This window comes from Peromyscus eremicus, chromosome X, assembly GCF_949786415.1.
Source record: "Peromyscus eremicus chromosome X, PerEre_H2_v1, whole genome shotgun sequence".
NCBI classification, from domain to species: domain Eukaryota; kingdom Metazoa; phylum Chordata; class Mammalia; order Rodentia; family Cricetidae; genus Peromyscus; species Peromyscus eremicus.
In genome coordinates this window covers 84997229-85019528 of record NC_081439.1, presented here as the reverse complement: position 1 = coordinate 85019528, position 22300 = coordinate 84997229, and the positions used below count along the sequence as shown (strand labels likewise).

The window sequence follows — 22300 nt, the reverse complement described above, 5'->3', positions numbered from 1 at the left end:
ACAGCAAAGGAAGGTGTCTAATTATTCTTCAGAACATTTGTTATAATCTTATAATTAAAAGACTTCAAACACTCCAATAGAAAATACTTAGATTTGATAAAAGCAGCAAAAAAATCAGTATTACAAAATAAGTGCAAACATTGGTGGATTTTCCATATGCCAATAACCATGACATTGACAAGTAAATCAGAGAAACAAATCCATGCACAATAGCTCAAAAATTAAATATAACCATGACAATGACAAGTAAATCAGAGAAACAAATCCATGCACAATAGCTCAAAAATTAAATACCAAAGAATAGACCTAAATGAGGAAGTGAAAGACTGGAACAATCTGATTTAATAACAGTGAAGAAAGAAATTGAAGAAGATAGTAGAAGAGGAAAAGACCTCCTACATACAGGAACCACCAAGTAAATATTAGCTGCTTTCAAATTATATCACAGAGCAATAGAAACAAAAACAGCATGTTATTGCAACAAAAAGAGATGTGTAAGTCACTGGAATGAAATAGACAACCCTGAAATAAGACCATATATCTATGAATCACCTGATTGATTATAGGAGAAAAAAAGTGCCCAAAACATCCACTTGAGAAAAGAAAACTGTTTTTAACAACCTTTTGTAGTTTTTGCTAGTTTAGCAAAACTAGCCATCTAAATGTAGAAAGATTAAACTGTATCCCTGTCTTTCTTTACAAAAATCAATTCAAAATGGATCAACATTCCGAATGTAAGATGTGACATAAAACTTCTATAAGAAGATATGAGAAACATACTTTAAGATACAGGCACAGAAAAGCCTCTTTAAAACACATTCAGGAAACAATAGCAAATACTGGCAAAATAAATTGCATGAAATTAAAAAGCTTCTGCAGAGCAGTAGAAAGAATATAGTGATAATCGACAGAATGGTAATATTTTCTAGCTATACATTTTACAGAGAATTAATATTTAGAATCTTTAAAGAATTTAAAATATAAATACCAAACAGAGAAGCCAACACACTGAAAAATGCCTAATCAACTGGACAGATCTCAAAAGAAGAAATATAAATGGCTAAAAAATATAAATGTTTAACTTCCTTAACCATAAGAAAAAAACAATCAAAAGTACTTTGATACACTAAAAGAAAACAAATGCTGGTGAGGATGTGAGGGTAGGAACTCTTATAAAACACTGGTGAAAATATGAAAATCTTTATGGAAGATTCTGAAAAAATGAAAACTAGAACTCTCTTACTTTTCACACTTATCACCCAAAGCAATCTAAATGAACACATCATAGAGATACCTGCCCTTTCAAGTTTCTTATGTTACTTTTCACAATAACCTTGGAATGGAATCAGCCTAGAGTTCCATCAACAGATGAATGTACCCAAGAAATTAGGTGTACATATGAAAGTAAGTTCTAAACAAGTGATAAAGTGAAACAATATGATGCCATCTGTAGATAAATAAATGACACTGATAATCATCAGTTTATTCAAAATCATACAGTATAAGGAAGACATATTACATACTTGCTCTCACAGGAAGAACCTAGATTTAAATATGTAAATATATATTCATATATACACAAAGACATGCAATGATAGTAGAAAAGGGTCTGTTTGAGTGAAGGAAGGAGAACTATCTTAAAAGGCTCAAGGGACAAGAGAGGGCACTGAGAGGGAACAGGAGCAAAAGACCATGATATACATACTGAAAATGTCATAATTCACATTTTGTATAATAATCTGTTTTTTTAAGGGATGTGCTGTGGAATAATCCTTCTTTACACTGTGAATATGGATTACTCTCATTAGTTAATAAAGAAGCTGACTGACCAGTAACTGAACAGGATAAGGTTAGGTGAGAGAGTCAAACTGAGAATGCTGGAGTCAGCAGCCAGACACAGAGGGAGCCAGAGATTAACGTGCCAAGCTAATAAAAGTACCATCATGTTGCAGAACATAAATAAGGGATGTGGGTTAACTTAAAATGTAACAGCTAGTTAGTAATAAGCCTGAGCTCTTAGCAGAGTATTTTTAATTAATATTAAGCCTCTGAGTGATTATTTGAGAATGGCTGTGGGACAGGAAAACTCTGACTACAGAGATGAACCCACAAAACTTGAATAAAAACAATTCCTGACCAGTACTCTTCAAACATTTCAGGTTTATACCCTTGGATGGGACTATGGAGAAATATGACAACCACATTCAATGAGGTATCCTGAATAGGATCCTGGAATACAAAGGGAATACTTCTGAAATAACATATATGTGGCAATAATTGGACTCAGTGGGTTATCAGAAACAAAAAGACACCAAGATGAATCTGGGAGGAGAACATGTAGGGGAGCGCATGTGGGAGGAGTTGGAAAGAGGAAATGGGGGTGGATATGATATTTCATTGTATACATGTAGGAAATTCTCAATAAAGAAAATTTATAATAAAAAGTAAAGGATAACACTGAAAAATGGAAATAAAATCTGTAATAACTTATTTCAATGCTAATCTCTTAGTTTTGACATTTTATTGCACTCTAAGAAATCTCTCAGTAGAGATATCTGGGAGAATACATTTTAGAATTGTAAAATTATTTGCTAAATGTTTTAAAGATAAAAGTCAGGCATGGAGGCAAACACTTCTCTCACATTCAGACTGCAAAGACAGAAAAATCATAAAGTTTCTGGCAAGACTCAACTGAAAAAATTCTAAATGTCTTTGAAACAAAATCACACTCCTCTCCAGTATATATTTGTATTTCAAATGTAAAAGCATTTAAAAATACATATTAGATAAACTGAAAGGGAAATAAGTGTCTTCACAGCTCATTTTCCTACCATTTTAAAAGCCTGACGTATGAAAACTAATAAGACTAAGATGCAAAGAACGAAAAAAATGTTTTTTAAGACAAGGCCTCACCACGTACCCAGGTTGATGCAAAGGGGGAAAAAAGTAATATAATTTTTTTAAAACAAGGACACACCAGGTACCCAGGCTGATGCAAATAATGATGGTTTTTTTTGTTTGTTTGTTATTATTGGTTACTTGGGTTTTTCTGTTTTTGAGGGTTTTTTGTTGTTGTTTGTTTGGGTTTTTTGTTTGTTTTTTGTCTTCTTTTTTTTCTAAGACTCCACCGTGTATCAAGGCTGAGGCAGAACTTGAAATCTGCTTGCTTCAGCCTCCCATATGCCACCACATCCAGCTCAGAAGAATAAATCTTTAAATAAGAGGTTAAAGTATGTGCAAAGGATTTCTAAAAAGAGAATATGAAGCAATAGGTCACACAGTTGAAGTGACTCACACCTCAGGAACTAATGCAATGAGCGTGCAAGGCAGATTCCTCCAGCAAAAGTAATGGAACCCAAGTCTCGAGAGAACAATGCCACAGTGTTAAGAAATCCAGTGAAATTGGTGGTTAATCCCATAACAGGTTCAATTTTAAAAAAGAAACTTCTGCCATTTATTTACCTGAGTGGGAAAGTGGGATGAATCTTCCAACTTTTTCACCACCTCAGGCGCGGCAGCTGCTCACCTCCAGACGAGAGCGCGAGGTCTTCCAAAAGCCGTGTGAGGTCCCCAACAGCTCCTTTCCAAATTTAGTGCCGCAACTGGGGGACTCCGATTGGCTTAGCTGGGTCAGCTGGACTCCGATTGGCTTAGCTGCAGTCAGCTGGACTCCGATTGGCTTAGCTGGGTCAGGTGGACTCCAAATGGCTTAGCTGGGGACAGCTGGACTCCGATTGGCTTAGCTGTGTCAGCTGGACTCCGATTGGCTTAGCTGGGTCAGCTGGACTCCGATTGGCTTAGCTGTGTCAGCTGGACTCCGATTGGCTTAGCTGGGGTCAGCTGGACTCCGATTGGCTTAGCTGTGTCAGCTGGACTCCGATTGGCTTAGCTGGGTCAGCTGGACTCCGATTGGCTTAGCTGGGTCAGCTGGACTCCGATTGGCTTAGCTGGGTCAGCTGGACTCCGATTGGCTTAGCTGGGGTCAGCTGGACTCCGATTGGCTTAGCTGGGGTCAGCTGGACTCCGATTGGCTTAGCTGGGGTCAGCTGGACTCCGATTGGCTTAGCTGGGGTCAGCTGGACTCCGATTGGCTTAGCTGGGGTCAGCTGGACTCCGATTGGCTTAGCTGGGTCAGCTGGACTCCGATTGGCTTAGCTGTGTCAGCTGGACTCCGATTGGCTTAGCTGGGGTCAGCTGGACTCCGATTGGCTTAGCTGGGTCAGCTGGACTCCGATTGGCTTAGCTGGGGTCAGCTGGACTCTGATTGGCTTAGCTGGGTCAGCTGGACTCCGATTGGCTTAGCTGGGGTCAGCTGGACTCCGATTGGCTTAGCTGGGGTCAGCTGGATTCCGATTGGCTTAGCTGGGTCAGCTGGACTCCGATTGGCTTAGCTTGGGTCAGCTGGACTCTGATTGGCTTAGCTGGGGTCAGCTGGACTCCGATTGGCTTAGCTGGGGTCAGCTGGACTCCGATTGGCTTAGCTTAGGTCAGCTGGACTCCGATTGGCTTAGCTTGGGTCAGCTGGACTCCGATTGGCTTAGCTGGGGTCAGCTGGACTCCGATTGGCTTAGCTGGGGTCAGCTGGACTCCGATTGGCTTAGCTTGGGGTCAGCTGGACTCCGATTGGCTTAGCTGGGGTCAGCTGGACTCCGATTGGCTTAGCTGGGGTCAGCTGGACTCCGATTGGCTTAGCTGGGGTCAGCTGGACTCCGATTGGCTTAGCTGGGGTCAGCTGGACTCCGATTGGCTTAGCTGGGGCCAGCTGGACTCCGATTGGCTTAGCTGGGTTACCTGGACTCCGATTGTCTTAGCTTGGGTCAGCTGGACTCCGATTGGCTTAGCTGGGTCAGCTGGACTCCGATTGGCTTAGCTGGGGTCAGCTGGACTCCGATTGGCTTAGCTGGGGTCAGCTGGACTCCGATTGGCTTAGCTGAGGTCAGCTGGACTCCAATTGGCTTAGCTGGGGTCAGCTGGACTCCGATTGGCTTAGCTGGGGTCAGCTGGACTCCGATTGGCTTAGCTGGGGTCAGCTGGACTCCGATTGGCTTAGCTGAGGTCAGCTGGACTCCGATTGGCTTAGCTGGAGTCAGCTGACTTCCCCCAACTCCCTCTGCGCACTTCCGTTCAAGAGGCTCTGGGCCTCAAGTCATAGGTGTCTATGCACTTGCCTGCGTCTTTTTTGATTAAAAGTTATGTGCGGACTATATGAGTGTGACTTCAGCACTGCCTGACTGGAGGATTCTCCCAAGCCAGGTCTCAAGCTCAGGGACCAAAAGTCAGAGAGAGTGGACAAAAGAACAGAAGCTTTTCACTTAAAAATCAGGCCCTTGCTGGAGACATGGTTCAGTGGTCCACAGCCCTGGTTGTTCGTCCAAAGGCCCCAGGTCGGAAGGATGCACAAATCGGGTTACTACATTAGGTACCTTGAGTTCCCTCGAATCCATCACAATCTTTAGGTGTCCATCAAGAACTGATGCCCTCTTCTGGCTTTTGTGGGCACTGCATGCACATGGTGAAAAAAATACATTAATGTGCAATTCCATACTGTACATAAAATACATCTGTTAGAAAATACTCTCGTATATTAATGTCCCTAGTTCTCTGATGTATATAGTAGTGGGACTATCCCTGATACATAGCTGTTTGTGGCATTTGGGAGGCAGAAGCTGATGGAGATGAGCCTGAACAGAGTAGCAAAACCCAGACTTTAAAAACAGAAACAGCCAGGCGGTGGTGGCTCAGGCCTCTGATCCTAGCACTCAGGAGGCAGAGGCAGGCAGATCTAGATGAATTTGAGGCCAGCCTGGTCTACAGAGTGAGTATCAGGACAGCCAAAGCTACAGAGAAACCCTGTCTCGAAAACCCATAAATAAATAAACAAACAAAAAACAAATAAAAACAGAAAACAGGCTGGAGAGATGGGTTACTGGTTAAGACCACTTCCTGCTCTTGTGAAGGAACCCCGGTTCATTTTGCAGTGGTCGTATCGTGTCTCACAATCATACATAACTCCACTTCCAGGCAATCCAATGCCTTCTTCTGACCTCCATGATCACCAGGTAAAAATTCACATACATAACATAAATCTAAAAAATTTTAAAACACAGAAAATAAAAGTTACTCTTAATTCTAAAATTTTGACAAATGGTTCTTATTTTCATCAGTTGCTTTTTTCTGGCAGGTGATACAATCATTTTATTTTTCTTCTTAAATTTCTTAATATAGTGAAATCATTAATATAGTGATCTCATTTTCAGAAGTTGAGTTACTGGATAACAACCACTTTGTGATGCTGTATTATACTATGTGTGTTGATAGATCCGATTTACTAATGTTTTCCTGAGTATTTTTACAACTATGTACAAGAATACTGGTCTATTTTTTCTTCTGACAGTTTTGGTTAGGTTGTCACAGAGAGTTTAGTATATTTATATTTATATCCTTGAAAATGTTCTGTAGACTAGATTTATTTATTTATTTCATTTTGAAATTTTGTTGGAATTTACAAGTTCATTACTGTGGACCTGGAAATTATCATTATTGCACTTGAAAATTTTTTCAACCATAATTTAATATATTTAATTACTTGAAGGTTAATCAAAATTTCTGTTCTTTCCTGGGTATGTTTGTATCTTTCAAAAAATTGCTGTTTTGTCTAATTTTCAAATTATTTATGCTGTTTTTAGTGTTTTCTTACTATAATAATTTTTATTAGTTCTGTAATAAAACCTTACTTTTATTTCTAAGAAGTTTTAATGTGTGTATTTGTCATACAATATGATGCCTTTTGATGTGTGTGTGTGTGTGTGTGTGTATGTTGTGTACCATGTTCAAATTTTTGTGTGTGTGTGTGTGTGTGTGTGTGTGTGTGCTAGAGATTGATGCCAAGTGTCTTCCTAGATTGGTCTCCTCATTATTTCATCAAAACATGATCTCTCACTTTAACCCAGAGCTTACCTAGCCAGTTAGCTCTGGAGGTTCTCTATCTCTGCCTCCCAAGCACTGGGATTACAGATGAACTGCAATGCACAGTGGGCATTTTGTGTGAGTGTGTGTGTGTGTGTGTGTGTGTGTGTGTGTATGTGTGTGTGCCAGGACTCTAACTCAGGTCTTCATGCTTTTGTGGCAAGTGAATTATTGACTGAACTATCCTCCTAGCCCCCATAATAGGATGTTATATCACACACATAATAAATAAACACCCATAAATAAATAAACAAACAAAAAACAAATAAAAACAGAAAACAGGCTGGAGAGATGGCTTACTGGTTAAGACCACTTCCTGCTCTTGTGAAGGAACCCCGGTTCATTTTGCAGTGGTCGTATCGTGTCTCACAATCATACATAACTCCACTTCCAGGCAATCCAATGCCTTCTTCTGACCTCCATGATCACCATATATATATATATATATATATGATGTTTTAGTCACTGTTCTATTGCTCTGAAGTGAAACCATGACCAAGGCAACTAAAAAGGAAATTATTTACTGGGGGCTTGCTCACAGTTTCAGAAGTTTCATCCATTACAGTCATGATGGAGAGCATGGCAGCAAGCAAAGCAGCCATGGTGCTGGAGAAGTAGCTGAGAGCTACATCCTGATCTGTAGGTAGAGAGGCAGAGAGCCTGGGCCTATCATTGGCTTTTTGTAACCTCAACTCCCATCCCCAGTAACATGCTACTTCCAACAGGGACACACCTTCTAATTCTTCTTAAATAATGGTCTCCTTGATTGTGTTACAACTCAGATGTGAAAGGTATTCTGGCAGTTGGGGGCCAAAGAATACCACAATGTCATACCACACAACAAGTCTCACACAAGAGATTCACTGGGAGGGAAAAACCCAGGAGGATGGCTGCCTCAGCTCTGCTCATGCAAGAAGCATCAACTGAGCAGAAGAAAGGGTTTATATACATTTTGATGTCAAGGGTCACCACCTGGGATTGGAGGGATTATGTGGCCTATTCTTGGGGAAAGTTCATAGACTGGTGGAATTTTTTTCTGTAGGGCATGGCCTGGTCACTCTCCTACCTTGAGGGGGCCATTACATCCCTTAGGGTCTGGGGGAGCATGGCCTGCTCCTCAAGGCAGGGGTGGGGAGTTAGGGGGTGGCAGGATGGCCACTCACACGCCTTAGGGGGTCAGGCCTGCCACTAGAGTAGTCTGGGGGTAGAGACTGGTGGTCAGAGGTCTCCAGGGGCATCTCTATGTGCAGCAGGGAAATCTTCCTTTACCACCCAAGTTGGTATGAATACCTAACACTGATGACTAAGTATTCAAAGTTATGAGCCTATTGGAACCATTTTTAATCTATCACATTCCATCCCTGGCCCCCACAGGCTCGTAGCCATATCATAATGCAAATATCCATTCAGTCCAACTTCAAAAGTCCTCATAGTCGCTGGGTGGTGGTGGCACACGCCTTTAATCCCAGCTCTCGGGAGGCAGAGCCAGGTGGATCTCTGTGAGTTCAAGGCCAGCCTGGGCTACCAAGTGAGTTCTAGGAGAGGCGCAAAGCTACACAGAGAAACCCTGTCTCGAAAAACCAAAAAAAAAAAAAAAAAAAAAAGTCCTCATAGTCTATAACAGTCTCAACACTTCTTGAAAGTTCAAATTATCTTCTGAGACTCCTGGTAATCTATTGACTGTAACTCCCTGTAAAATCAAAATCATTAAGCACATCATGTACTTCCAACATACAGGGGCACCGGCTATACATCTCCATTCCAAAAGGGAAGAAAGGGAGCATAGTGAGAAAATACTGGACCAAAGTAAGTTCAAAAGCCAGCAGGACAAATTTCCGATTCTGTATCTCCATGACTGATGTCAAAGCTCTCTGCAGAACTCCACCTCCTTCCAGTTTTGTTGACTGTAACATACTTGTCTCTCCTGGGCTGATTCTACACCTAGTCTGGGCTGGAGAGATGGCTCAGCAGTTAAGAGCACCAACTGCTCTTCCAGAGGTCCTGAGTTCAATTCCCAGCAACCACATGGTGGCTCACAACCATCTATAATGAGATCTGGTGCCCTCTTCTGGCCTATAAGTGTATGTGCAGATAGAACATTGTATACATAATAAATAAATCTTTAAAAAAAAATACAACAAACAAACATAGCCGGGCGGTGGTGGCGCACGCCTTTAATCCCAGCACTCGGGAGGCAGAGCCAGGCGGATCTCTGTGAGTTCGAGGCCAGCCTGGGCTACCAAGTGAGTTCCAGGAAAGGCGCAAAGCTACACAGAGAAACCCTGTCTCGAAAAAAGAAAAAAAAATACAACAAACATACACCTAGTCTGCAGCTCTGCTTGGCAGATATCCCACAGCTCTGGCTCCACCTTCACAGCTTCACACAATGGCCTCTTCCAGCCTCTTCCAGGGAATGCAAGGTCATGTGCCTGGCCTCAGCTGCTCTCCTTAAGCACAGAGGGAGATTCCACAACCTCTATCTTCAATCCTTGACTCTGAAGTCAGAACCACGTGGCCAAAACTGCCACGTTCTGATGCTTGATGGGGCTGGTAGTTTCCCCTTTTCCAACTACATTTGCATCAGATTGCTGTTGTTTATGGTTTCCTTCACTGCTGTAGCTTTTCTTTAATTGCTTTCCACAAGTTGGAAGTTTAGCTGGACAGGATCTTGCTCTGAGGCCACCACTCCATTTATTCCATTTAGCATCAGGCATTTACTTAAACTTTTTATCTCCTTGAGTACTGAACTGAGCTCAATTATACTTCCTAATGTTCCTCCAGAAATTTGGGCAAGGGCAGAAATCAGCTACATTCTTTGCCAAAATATCACAAGAATGGTCTCTAGGCCTTAGTAGTATTCTTCCCCTCTGAAACTTCTTGAGCTGGGCCCACATTGCTCTCAGAGATACTGTCTTCCATCCTATCCGCACAGCCCATTAAGCCACACTTAAGTGTTCAGCTGCTTTACTATTCCAAAGTCCCAAAGTCTTCCATAGTCCTCAAACAACAGCGTGGTTGGGCCTTTCACAGTGAGATCACAGTCTTTAGTACCACCTTCTGTCTTAGTCACTGTTTTATTGTTGTGAAGAAACACAATGGCCACGACAACTCTCATTAAGGAAAGCAATGGGGGCTTCCTTACAGTTTCAGAGGTTTAGTCCATTGTCGTCACGGCAGACAATGTGGTAGCAGGCATGACAGGCATGGTGCTGGAAAAGTAGCTGAGAGCCACATCCTGATCTGCAGGCAGAGAGTCACAGAGACTGGGCTTATCATGGGCTTTTTGAAACCTCATAGACCACTCCCAGGGACACCTTTTCTCTAATAAACCACATCTCCTGATTCTTCTAATCAAATAGTTCCACTCCCTGGTGACTAAGCGTTCAAATATATGAGCCTATTGGGGCTGTTCTTATTAAAACTACCACATTCCTAAAATGATTACTAATGTTAAGAACTGTGATGATTAGTGTTAATTATTAAATTTCTCTTCCTTTAGCTGATTGAAGCTAATAGTTTTCCTTTGGTTTTCATGGATACTATTTCTAGTACAAGCAGTATCATAGAACACTTAGTCTTTTGATTTTGACATTTTATTTTCTAAAATGTATTTTAATATTAATACATTTTATATAATATAGACATATTTGTTTTCTTTCAATAGGTTAATATTCAGTTGCATAGATACATAGCATTTTACTTATATTTGTAAGTTGCTGATTATGTGCTATTTATACTGTATAGTTTTGTGATTAGTGTTGTTATAAATATTTGAGTAAAAGTATTTAAAATCATGTTTCTAAATAGTTTCAAATGAAGATATACAATCACCAGCAGAGACATGGAAAACAGCAGCATAATTAACTAGCAATGAAATTCAACTTAGAATCTGCGAAAAATCATTTTACAACTGTGAGTGTGTCTATTAAAAACAGTGTAAATAAAACAAGTATTAGAACAACCGGTACACTTTGAGTGAGAGTAAAAATTACTCCAGCTATTATGGGAAAAGATATGTAGGCTTCTTTGATACAGAGAAATAAATATATGAATTGATGAAGCATCCAATCCTGGGAATATTCTCAAAAGTACTTTCACATTTATTTATTGATTGATTTAAGACATTTTTATTCATTTTACATACCAACCACAGATCCTCCTCTTCCCTTCTTCTGCCCCTCCAGCCTTCCCCCAACCCACCCTCCATTCCCTCCTACAAGAAAGTAAGGCCTCCCATGGGGAGTCAGCAGAGCCTGGTACATTCTGTAGAGGCAGGTCCAAGCCCCTCCCCCTGCCTCAAGGCTGTGCAAGGTGTCCCCCCATAGGCAGTGGGCTCCAAAAAGCTCATGCACCAGGGATGGATCCTGATCCTACTGTCAGGGGGCCCCTTAAGCAGATCAAGCTACACAACTGTCTCGCTTATGCAGAAGGCCTAGTCCAGTCCCATGGAGGCTGCACAGGTGTTGGTCTTAATTTCATGAGTTCCCACTAGTTTGGTTTGGTTGTCTCTGGAGATTTCCCCATCATGATCTTGATGCTCCTTGCTCATAGAATCCTTCTTCTCTCTCTTCAGCTGGACTCCTGGAGCTCAGCCTGGTGTTTGTCTGTGGATCTCTGTATCTGCTTCCATCAGTTACTGGATGAAGGCTCTATGATAACAGTTAGGGTACTCACCAATCTGATTACTGGAGTAGGCCAGTTCAGGCACCCTCTCCACTATTGCTAGTAGTCTAAGCTGGGGTCATCCTTGGGGATTCCTGGGAACTTCCCTAGTTCCAGGTTTTTCTCTATCCCCATGATATCTCCCTCTATCATGGTATCTCTTTCATTGCGCTCCCACTCTGTCCCTGTTCCAGCTCGACCATCCTGTTCCCTTATGTTCTCATCCCCCATCCCCTACCCTGCATTGCCCAACCCTGATCCCCAGTTTACTCCAGAGATCTCATCTATTTCCCCTTCCCAGGATGATCCATTTGTCCCTCTTTGAGTCTTCCTTGTTAGCTAGCTTCTCTGGAGCTGTGGGTTGTAGTCTGATTATCTTTTGCTTTACAACTAGTATCCATTTATGAGTGAGTACATACCATGTTTGTCCTTCTGAGTCTGGGTTACCTCACTCAGGATATTTTCTAGTTCCATCCATTTGCCTTCAAATTTCATGATGTCATTATTTTTTACTGCTGAGTATTATAGTACCATGTGCAACAGTGGAGATCTAGAACACAAACTTTATGCTGAGATTAGGAAAGTCCATTACACATTCTAGCTAATGGTACATTTGCTGATTATATAGTCTGTAAATATTTTACTTTTTTTTCATTAAGCAGTATGGCAAGGATAGTTTATTGAGTATCCTGTGATTTTCATGAGTCTGATTCCTCCAAAGAAATGTGTACACTGTCTCAGACCAGAAAGATGCATTCTTCAGCCTCCCGTGGTGGAGGTGAGGCAATCCATCTATGCTTTTAAATGCATAGACTCACAGGGAGGTTACAGTGTGCAATGTAACTGGACCAGGTTGCCCCAAGGATTTAAAGACATTAAATGATGATCTCCTGCCCTTCTGCTAGAGGTTCCCCAGGACCATACCCTTATAATATATACATGACCTTCTCCTAACCCCTAAAACTAAAAGAAATTATAAAAGGGCCACAGAGGGACTGCTGCAAGAGTTGCAGACCTTAGGCTACAGAACGTTGGCTAAGAAAGCCCAGTTTTGTCCATCAGAGTCTACCTATCTTGGCTATCAGCTGAGAGGAGGCAAAAAGCCTTCAGATCTCAATTCCAACAACTAAGAGTCAAGTTTGAGAGTTCCTAGTTGAGGGTAGGTATTGCTGCCTTTGGATACCAGAGTTTGCAGAAATAGCAAGGCCTCTCTCTATACACCAGCATAAGCTGGCCACTGAACTCCTAATCTGGACTGAGACTAAACAAAAGGCTTGGGACTTGGTGGCAGGAGCTGGAGAGAAATTCTCCAGCTACACGTACCTATCTTGACCTTTACATAATAATACCCATTTTCAATGTCTTGTAACTATTCTATGCATGTCCTCCAGCTTGGCCCTCTAGTTGCCAGACACAAGTGAGTTTCCATTACAAAAATTGGATTTGTGAAACTGAGCCTTCCCGAAAAAGTGCTTCAAAAAGATTCTGGCCTTTGGAAAATGGGAAAAACCTGGGTAATCAGACTCTGTGCCACAGGGAGGGACCCTGGGGATAGAGTTAATCATTCTCAGCGAGAAATAGGCCATGATTGCTGGTTATGCTTAAGACACCTGGCCCCTGTACTACATAGGGATAGGAACTACCCAGACTGTCAGCCCATTGACTGACAGAACTCACTGTTACTGGGGGCAGCCCAAATTAAGTTAGAGGACTTAACCTAGACATTTCCCCTATCTTGATACCTGCTATTCTGCCTTGAAGGTTAGTTAATCTGGATAACGATGATATTCCCGAGCCCCCGAGATTACTTGATGGGCATGTACCAATGGCTTAACTAAATTTTCTTCTGCTGTTCCTTTCCAAACTAAGCAGACAGGTTTATCAGGACCTAGAGATATTAAAAGTTTCCATTTTTGAGTTAAAACAACAGGTTCCCTTACTGAAATGGTCCTACAAAATTAGAGAGCACTTACTTCTCATGAGACAAGGGGGACTATGTACGGCTTGGGGGAAACCTGTTGTTTCTATGATAATTGATCAAGAGTAATTTTTATAAAAGTCTTGCCATGGTTAAAACAAAACAAATCAAAACAACAACAAAAAAAAACTAAAAAAGAAAAAGAGACAAAGACATAAATCAGATAATTCATACCAGTGTCTGTCTTCTTAGCCCCCCTGGCTAACTACTCTGCTATCAGCACTGGGTGGGCCTTTAATTATCATTCTGATTCGATTAATGGTAGTCCCTGCATCTTAAACTAGATGGACAATTATGTTTCAGTTTATTAAAATTAATGGTCCTTAGGACTAACTACCCTCTTTATAGCAGGATCAGTCCACAATTTGATTCATTCACTAAGACCTGTGGGGAAAGTAACAGAGCCCCAGACCTTAGTAGGCCCACAGACCTCAGCACAACTGACTCCATGGTGGAAGTACCATTCAGGCTGTGAAACTAGGCATGTAGACAGCACCATGTGACAAAACTAAAACAAAGACCTAATCCATTAAAGTCCATAGTTCTGGGAAAGTCTCTAAGTGTATTAACCTTGCTTTTTGGCTTCTGTAGTTCTGCTTTTGGCTGACTGTTCTTGTTAACTGAAGTATGTCAACCAAGAACATGATTTTTGTGCTTAAAAGCTTACTCTGAGGCTGGGCAGTGGTGACACATGCCTTTAATCTCAGCACTCAGGAGCCAGAGCCAGGCAGATCTCTATGAGTTGAGGCCAGCCTCATCTACAGGGTGAGATCCAGGACAGGCACCAAAACTACACAGAGAAATCCTGTCTAAAAAAAAAAAACAGGGCTGGAGAGATGGCTCAGAGGTTAAGAGCACTGGCTGTTCTTCCAGTGGTCCTGGGTTCAATTCCCAGCAACCACATGGTGGCTCACAACCATCTACAATGAGATATGGTGCCCTCTTCTGGCCTGCAGGCTGAACACTCACTGTATACATGATAAATAAATAAAATCTTTAAAAACAAAAAACAAAAAACAAAACCAAAAAACAAAACAAAATAAAACAAAACAAAAGCTCACCCTGAGAAAGGCTCAGAGCTGGATCCTGAACACCCACCCGGTGTAGTTGTTAGCCGGTGAACAAAGGCTTTCTTTCTATAGGCTTAAACTCTTGTCTGAGTTGGCTCCTCTGGTGGATACACCACAACAGTAACTCAGATCTTCACTGTTCTCTCCCAGGAGACACTGGGGGAGGGTACTGTCCAAAAGCCGTTGCTTTACCACTTATTATTATTAATTATTACTATTGTCTTTTCTGTTGGTCGATTCATACCTGTGTATGATGTTTTGAACAAGGACACCATCCCATTCTCTCCCTTGCAATTCCTCTTCTATCCCCAAATACAATTCCCTCCTTAATGTATTTTCTTGATATGGTGTTCCCCAATATATTGTGCACCCTAATAAACTTACCTGGGGTCAAAGAACAGAACAGCCACTGGATTAGACATAGAGGCCAGACAATGGTGGCACACACACCTTTAATCCTAGCATTCTTGAGGCAGAGATCCCTCTGGATCTCTGTGAGTTCAAAGCCACACTGGAAACAGGCAGGCATGGTGACTCATGCCTTTAATCCCAGGGAGTGATGGCAGGAAGCAGAAAGCTATATAAGGCATGAAAGCAAGGAATTAGAGCCTTTTTAAGCTTTTAGACTTTTAGCAGCACTTCAGCTGAGATCGATTCAGATGAGGACTCAGAGGCTTCCAGTCTGAGGAAACAAGACCAACTGAGGAATTAGCAAGGTTAGGTTAGCTGTGGCCTGTTCTGTTTCTTTGATCTTTCAGCGTTCACCCCAATACCTGGCTCCAGGTTTGTTTTTATTAATAAGACTGTCTAAGTTTCATGTTACACCAGGGATTCCTTTTAGTGCGGCCAGTATATGCATGGAAGTAGGACCATCTGCTGGAACACAGGTAGCCTCTCAGGAGCCTCGTGTTTGAAGAAAACTGGCTCTCCCTTTGCCAACAACCATCAACTGTCAGTAGTTCTCAGCTAGGGGCAGGAATTTTTTTTTCAGTATGGGAGGAATGCCACCCCATTATTTTTATTAAAAGATTTTCTATTCATTTTACATACAAACCACAGATTCCCCCCTCCTCCCTCCTCTGGCCTCCCAGCCTTTCCCCACAACCCCCCCATTCCCACCTCCTCCAAGGCAAGGTTTCCCATGGGGAGTCAGCAGGGCCTGGTCCATTCAGTTGAGGCCAGTCCAGGGGGCAGGAATTCTTGACTTCCTTCCCTCTTCATGCTGGGATTTGGTTTGATTTAATCTTATGCAACTCTTGTACATATAGTTCCATCGACTGTCAGTTCATATGGTGCAATTACCCTGTTGTGTTTGGAAAACACTGTTTCATTGTAGGAATCCACTGCCTCTAGATCTTAAAATCTTTCTGCCCCTCTTTTAGGACAATCCCTGAGCCTTGGGAGGAGGTAACTTCAGTCTACATAGTTTTCATTTTCTGTTTCTTGTGGGCCCTGAACCACTGGTTAGCAGGTCAGGGATTAGGACAGAGGTCACTGATCATAGGTTCAAAACCACTGGTCATCACAGTATAGTCCCTCCCAAAGGCTATAAAAAGCCAAGAATATATCTGTTTCCATGAGTTACTGGATGAAGGCTCTATGATGACAGAGTATTCACCAATCTAATTACTGAGGTAGGCCAGCTCAGGCACCCTCTCCACTCTTGCTAGTAGTCTAAGCTGGGGTCATTCTTGTTGATTCCTGGGAATTTTCCTAGCACCCGGTTTCTCCCTTTCCCCATGATGTCTCCCTCTATCATGGTATCTCTTTCATTGCTCTCCCACTCTGTCCCTGTTCTAGCTCGACCATCCTGTCCCCTTATGTTCACATCCACCATCCCCTACCCTCTATTGCTCCCACATCCCCAGTTTACTCATCAGGATTGCCTCTGTTTCTCCTTCCCAAGGTGATCCCTACATCCCTCTTTGGGTCCTCCTTGTTTCCTAGCTTCTCTGGAGCTGTGGGATGTAGTCTGATTATCCTTTGCTTTACATCTAGTATCCACTTATGAGTGAGTCCATACAATGTTTGTCCTTCTGAGTCTGAGTTACCTCACTCAGGATGACATTTTCTAGTTCCATCCATTTGTCTGCAAATTTCATGATGCCATTGTTTTTTACAGCTGAGTAATACTCCATTGTGCATATGTACCATGTTTTCTTTATCCATTCTTTGGTTGAGGGGCATCTAGGTTGTTTCTGGGTTCTGGCTATTATGAATAATGCTGCTATGAACACAACCAAGCATCTCCCAGGCTGAGCTCCAGGAGTCCAACTGAAGAAAGGAAAGAAGGATTATATAAGCAAGGGGGATCAAGATCATGATGGGTAAATCTACAGAGACAACTGAACCAAGCTCACAGGAACTCATGAACTTCAGACTGACAGCTGTGGAACCTGCGTGGAACCGGACTAGATCCTCTGCATATGGGAGACAGTTGTGTAGCTTGATCTGTTTGAGGGGCCCCTGGCAATGTGATCAGGGTCTATCCCTGGTGCATGAGCCGGATCTCTGGATCCCATTACCTATGGTTGGACACCTTGCTCACCCTTGATGCAATGGGGCAGGGCTTGGTCCTGCCTCAACTGAATGTACCAGGCTTTGCTGTTCCCCCATAGGAGGACTTACTCTTTTGGAGGAAGGGATAGGGGGTGAGCCAGAGGGGTAGGGCAGGGAGGTGGGAGCAGAGAAGGAGCGGGAGGAGGGATTAGAGGGAGATCTGTGGTTGGTATGTAAAATGAATAAAATTTTTTAAATAAAAAAAAAGCCAAGAATGCAGAGTACAACTCCTTCAGTTTGGCCATGAAAGCTCAGATATTAAAATCTAACTGGATAAGATGTAGCTGTTTAATGTCAGGCTCCTAAGTTGGCAGAGGAATGAATGTATTTGTAAAGAAGGAATTATGGACCCCAGGCTAAAGCTGTGGAAGAGGAGGGCAACTGAACTTGGCCAACAATTCTCCCCTTAGCCATCAAATTTCTTCCACGACATCATCAGGCCTTGCTATGGCAGGTGTGCTGCGGTACTAAAATGAGCAGAGACAGCCACCCAGCAAACTAGACCTGGGGAAGGGGCGTGGCAAGCCAGGACTTGTCGTCCAATCAGAGAGGCCTGTGAACGGTTTACATCAGGACCTTCTGTCCAATCATAAAGGGATGGGCGGGGTGCAGAGGTGGGACCTGTTGCAGAGTTCATAAGCCCGTGGCTGAGTCCAGGAACACCAGCCTGGTCCTGTAGCTGCAGAGTTAACAGTTGTCTTGATACGTGCCTTGGAGCCAGCAGGTAAGACCCTGTGGCCCCGTGGGGCCAGTGCGGTGGCAACTGCTGGCGCGTGTGCGCTAGCACTTTCGTACTTTCAGGTGGACTGGGTTCTGTCTGCGCATCTGAGTTCACAGAGGCTTTGTTTCTGGGGAATGCAGAGTAGCTCGGAGGAGGTAGTGAAGGCTGGAAGGAGAGTTGGGGCGACTGGGAAACGGCCTTCTAAGGTGGCTCTTGCCCTTCTGCACCTTAGGCTGGCGCTGGGCAGTGGCAAGTTATTTGTATATGGCACAATCCAGACAAATGCTTCTGCCCTGCCCTGCCCTGCAGTTAAAAACGTGTGAATCCCAGTTTCCCCAGCTTTTACCTTGGCACTGTTCACCCAGTAAGGAAGGACCTTAAGATATGATTGATTGAACCGGGGTGGTTTGAGACACGTGGAAGCTTCGGAGCTGGGGCTGGGGTGGCGGGTAGAGAGCTCTCTGGACTGCCCTGGGTCACTACATTGTGTCCTACTCCGCTAAGATAGGTCGAGGCACTCACTGAAGAGCTCTGCCTTCTTATCTTTGGAAATGGGATTCAGCTGTATTTTGGGCGGTCCACATTCTACTAAAGTTTTGGAGTCCTTGATCCGAAATAACTGTTTTTTTTTTCTTTTACACATTCCCTAAGGCTATAAGAAGGTATTTTGAGACTTGTAATTGGCAGTGACTAGGTTAAATCCTCCTCACTCCTACTGTAGTGCTCTAATATACTGACTTTGGACATTCAGTGGAAATTTGTACAGCGTTGTGTGCCACTCTTTTAGTGTGTGATGCTCACCAGCATTCCCAGAATACCCTAAAAGGAATTGACTAGAAGGTGAAGATGCTCATAGTCCCATTTTACCCTTTGCTGGATTTTAAAATTCAGGCTTTAATTTCCCCCTGGGTTTCTAGAATCATCTTGCTTTCTAGAGCATCTTCATCTGCTGTCATTTAATGCCACCAGAAATGGACCAATGCTTTGCAATCAGAGTACTCTAAGAAAAATATGACTTTCTAAGATTTGGTTGCTGTCTTGTTGAAAGTCACCATGCAAAATATTCATTGATAGTAAAATTTTTTAACTGTTATTCTTAATCTGATCATAGTTCTAGTAGGTAACTTATTATTTCCTTGATCTTTCTTTTAGTCAAGATGAGTGACAAGCCAGACTTGTCAGAAGTGGAAAGATTTGACAGATCAAAACTAAAGAAAACTAATACTGAAGAAAAAAATACTCTTCCATCGAAGGAAAGTAAGTAGCGGGGGGGGGGGGGGGTTTCTACTTCAGAGGAACATTGGTGAAAGTTGGCATAGTCAGTTAAAAAACCTATGTTCTATTAAACTTTCCACAAAGTAAATAATAAATAGTACCCTATTATACTTAACAGTTTAAAATAACCAATAGCTGATTTTGTTACTGGGGATATGTAAGTGTTCCTGCAAAATAGGAACCAGTAGTAATAGTAATAGTAATAGGCACCAGTAGTATAAAGAAAGAAAAACTACTTTCTTGTTGAAAATTACAAAAGTCACATTAAAATCAATCTTGGAATATTTGACTTATCACTAGGAAAAACCCTATGTGTACTTTTAATCATGTGGTGTTTTTCTGCATCTACAAATTTGAGCCTGTGATGGTGTCTTGCTCATGAACTCGGCAGATGCTGCCCCTCTGATCTATTCTACCTAATGATAAATAAAATGGAATAAGTTCAGATCTCAAATACACTTGTTGTTCCCAGACTCGGGACCACTGTTACTCGCTAGAGTTACATCTTACTGGGGGACCTCAAAAAATAATTCACGAATGCCGTGCTATGCTTTTTGTTACACCAACATTATTTGAGAGTTCCCAAACTAGACAAAACTGTTTTAAAGTTTCCTTATTGTATTGTGGTACATGTACTGGAAGGAACTACTTCGTTTACCTTTTAGTCTCGAATAATGGCAACAGCATAAATCTACCTCAAATGGAATGTAAAACTCATAGTTTAAGTAGATAACAATTTTAGTATAATTCAATCTTAATATGATTGATGTGTACTCTCATATCACTCTGTGAGTATTTGGGGTTGTACCTTGGTATTCTGATTTTAAAGCGTGTATGATAACCATTTAAAGATTTAGCACAGATTCTTTTTTTAATGGTGCTGGATTTCAAACTCCAGGTCTTAGTTCATGCTAGGCAAGCACTGTACGACTGAGCTCCACCACACAGTCTGGTAGCAAAGAACTCTAGGAAGAAACTAAATATATTAGAAAAAGTCTCTCCTAACGATATTTTTATGTTTCTTTTTTTCCCTAGCTATCCAGCAGGAGAAAGAGTATATTAAAAGATCATAAAATGAAGACCTCCTTTCCAGAGCGACTTCCAACATTGTCTGGCAGTCTTAGCTTTAGGCTTGTAGCAGTTGTAGAAATTTTAGGCAGTTACTGATGGATTCTCACCTTTACCACCTTGGCTGAAAGGTCACCATTTGCCAATGACCATTAAATTTGTCTTTAAACTGCCCACTGGTGTGTAAATTCCATTGTCAATAGTCTCACTACCGTCATGCGCCTTGTTGTATGTGGTTTTTCACTTGCTGCAAGACAAGACAATTTGTGAAGTTGTATGCTATTGCAGCTCCTCCAGTTTATTTTCATTTCTCATGTAACACTAAATTAAGTAGAATCTCAAACTTCTATGGTACATTCGTGGTATTCTAAGGTATGAAATTACACAAGGGTACTTTTTTTTTCAATTAAAAGTGATGGGAAGAAAACCTCTTTAGCAGATTACACATATGTTAAATGTAAGGTGGGAACAAGAACTAATGCCCTTATTTAGATATGAAGGGATGGAAACATAGGGCCTAAAATGATCTGTGTAGGATGTAAAAAGATAACTTGCTTTCTTGAAAGTGTTTTTCAACTTAATGGAAACAACCAAACCTACAGTTGGATGGGGAGGTGGCAGGAGACACTTGCTAAAACACACCTTATGAAAGACAACAGGGTCTTCTATTCAATGTACACTAAGATATGTAATACCTGCTAATGACTTGTATTACTTATTCTCTGTTCTGGTCCTAGCATTGAATAGAGTTAACTCTCTTATGAAATGCAGAACACTTGCATTTTGATCCTCTTAGTGAACGTAAGTGCTATTGAATTAAATGCATTCTCCCAGTTCATAAGAATATTTTTTAGCTCCCAATGTGCTTACACCTGGTGGTAGGATCTTTTAAGGGTAATTAAAGTTAAATAAGGTTCTAAGAGTGAAGCCTTTTAAAAAGGGAGTGGGGAGAGGAGGCAGGACAGACACAGACAGACAGACACAGATCTTGTAAGGATGCTGAGTACCTATACAACTGAAAATGAACATGTTCAGCAGCTGATCCTGCTGGACCTTGGCCTGGACTTACAATATCTAGACCTGTGAGCCTTTACATTTCAGTTGTCTAGATGACCCAGTCTACAGTTATTTTGTTAGAGCAGCTTGAACTGACTACTATAATTAGGAAAACACATAAATGACCATGCCTCAATCCTTACCTTTAATATCTTTACCACTTCAAATTCATAAAACCAACCACCTAAATATCACCAAGTAGAAATGTCCACCACCCAGGATAACCATCCAGACTGATCTTAATTTACATATCCTCTTTTTCAAAGATTACCTATTTGTAACCTAACACATTAATCTGCTTTATCCTTTCTAGGGGCTTATATCCTTAAATAACAATTGTGGTCACAAGAAGTGGAAGTGATTTTGTGAGTTATCATAAAATTCCACAAGCAAAAAACTAGGAGGGTCAACTAGGACCAAGTACAAATGTGGTAATGCAATCACAGTAGCCAGAGTGTACTGTAATGGGAGGAAGGATTTGGACCTTAGAAATAACCATATTGGCCACCCACACTCCTAGCCTGCAACAGTATTCCAGAGTCACTTGGTCCTTTGTAGTGACAAGCTTGTGCAGTACCCAAACCTGGCTCACTATAGCATCTATACAATAGTTCTGGGGCTATTTACTGGAAACTCACATAGTATAACTAATTTGAAGTGAGATGCTAAGTGTGCCCCCCATATTCAAAGTCTTCTTAGATCCTTTAACCCAGGTTACATGGATGGGGAGGCATCTTGATTCCAGATATGTACGTGCTTACTCATTAAATTTCTAGATCCTGATTCAGGCACACAACACTTTTTTAAAAATCTTTCAATAGGTTATTTGAAAATTTTATATCATGTTATGCACCCATGATAGACTCATATTCACTCTATTACCCTTTTGAATATTTCTTAATAGTATTTTTACTGTGAAATATATTTCAACTTATCACCTCATAT

The 22300-nt window shown here is 41.8% G+C and overlaps 1 protein-coding gene across 1 annotated transcript; it reads left to right on the top strand.

Annotated features, from left to right (window-relative positions):
- The first annotated feature begins 17845 nt into the window (after positions 1-17845).
- On the top strand, positions 17846-20473 carry LOC131899453 (thymosin beta-15A). Its single transcript, XM_059250920.1, has 3 exons — positions 17846-17959; positions 19109-19213; positions 20267-20473. Exons 2-3 carry the CDS (start codon positions 19114-19116, stop codon positions 20302-20304), a joined length of 138 nt encoding a protein of 45 aa, XP_059106903.1. The 5' UTR covers positions 17846-17959; positions 19109-19113; the 3' UTR covers positions 20305-20473.
- Positions 20474-22300: the final 1827 nt, after the last annotated feature.

Coding starts and splice junctions, on each gene's coding strand:
- LOC131899453 (XM_059250920.1), top strand. CDS start 19,114: ATGAGTGACAAGCCAGACTTGTCAGAAGTGGAAAGATTTGACAGATCA. Junction 19,214..20,266: donor TACTCTTCCATCGAAGGAAA/GTAAGTAGCGGG, acceptor TTTTTTCCCTAG/CTATCCAGCAGGAGAAAGAG.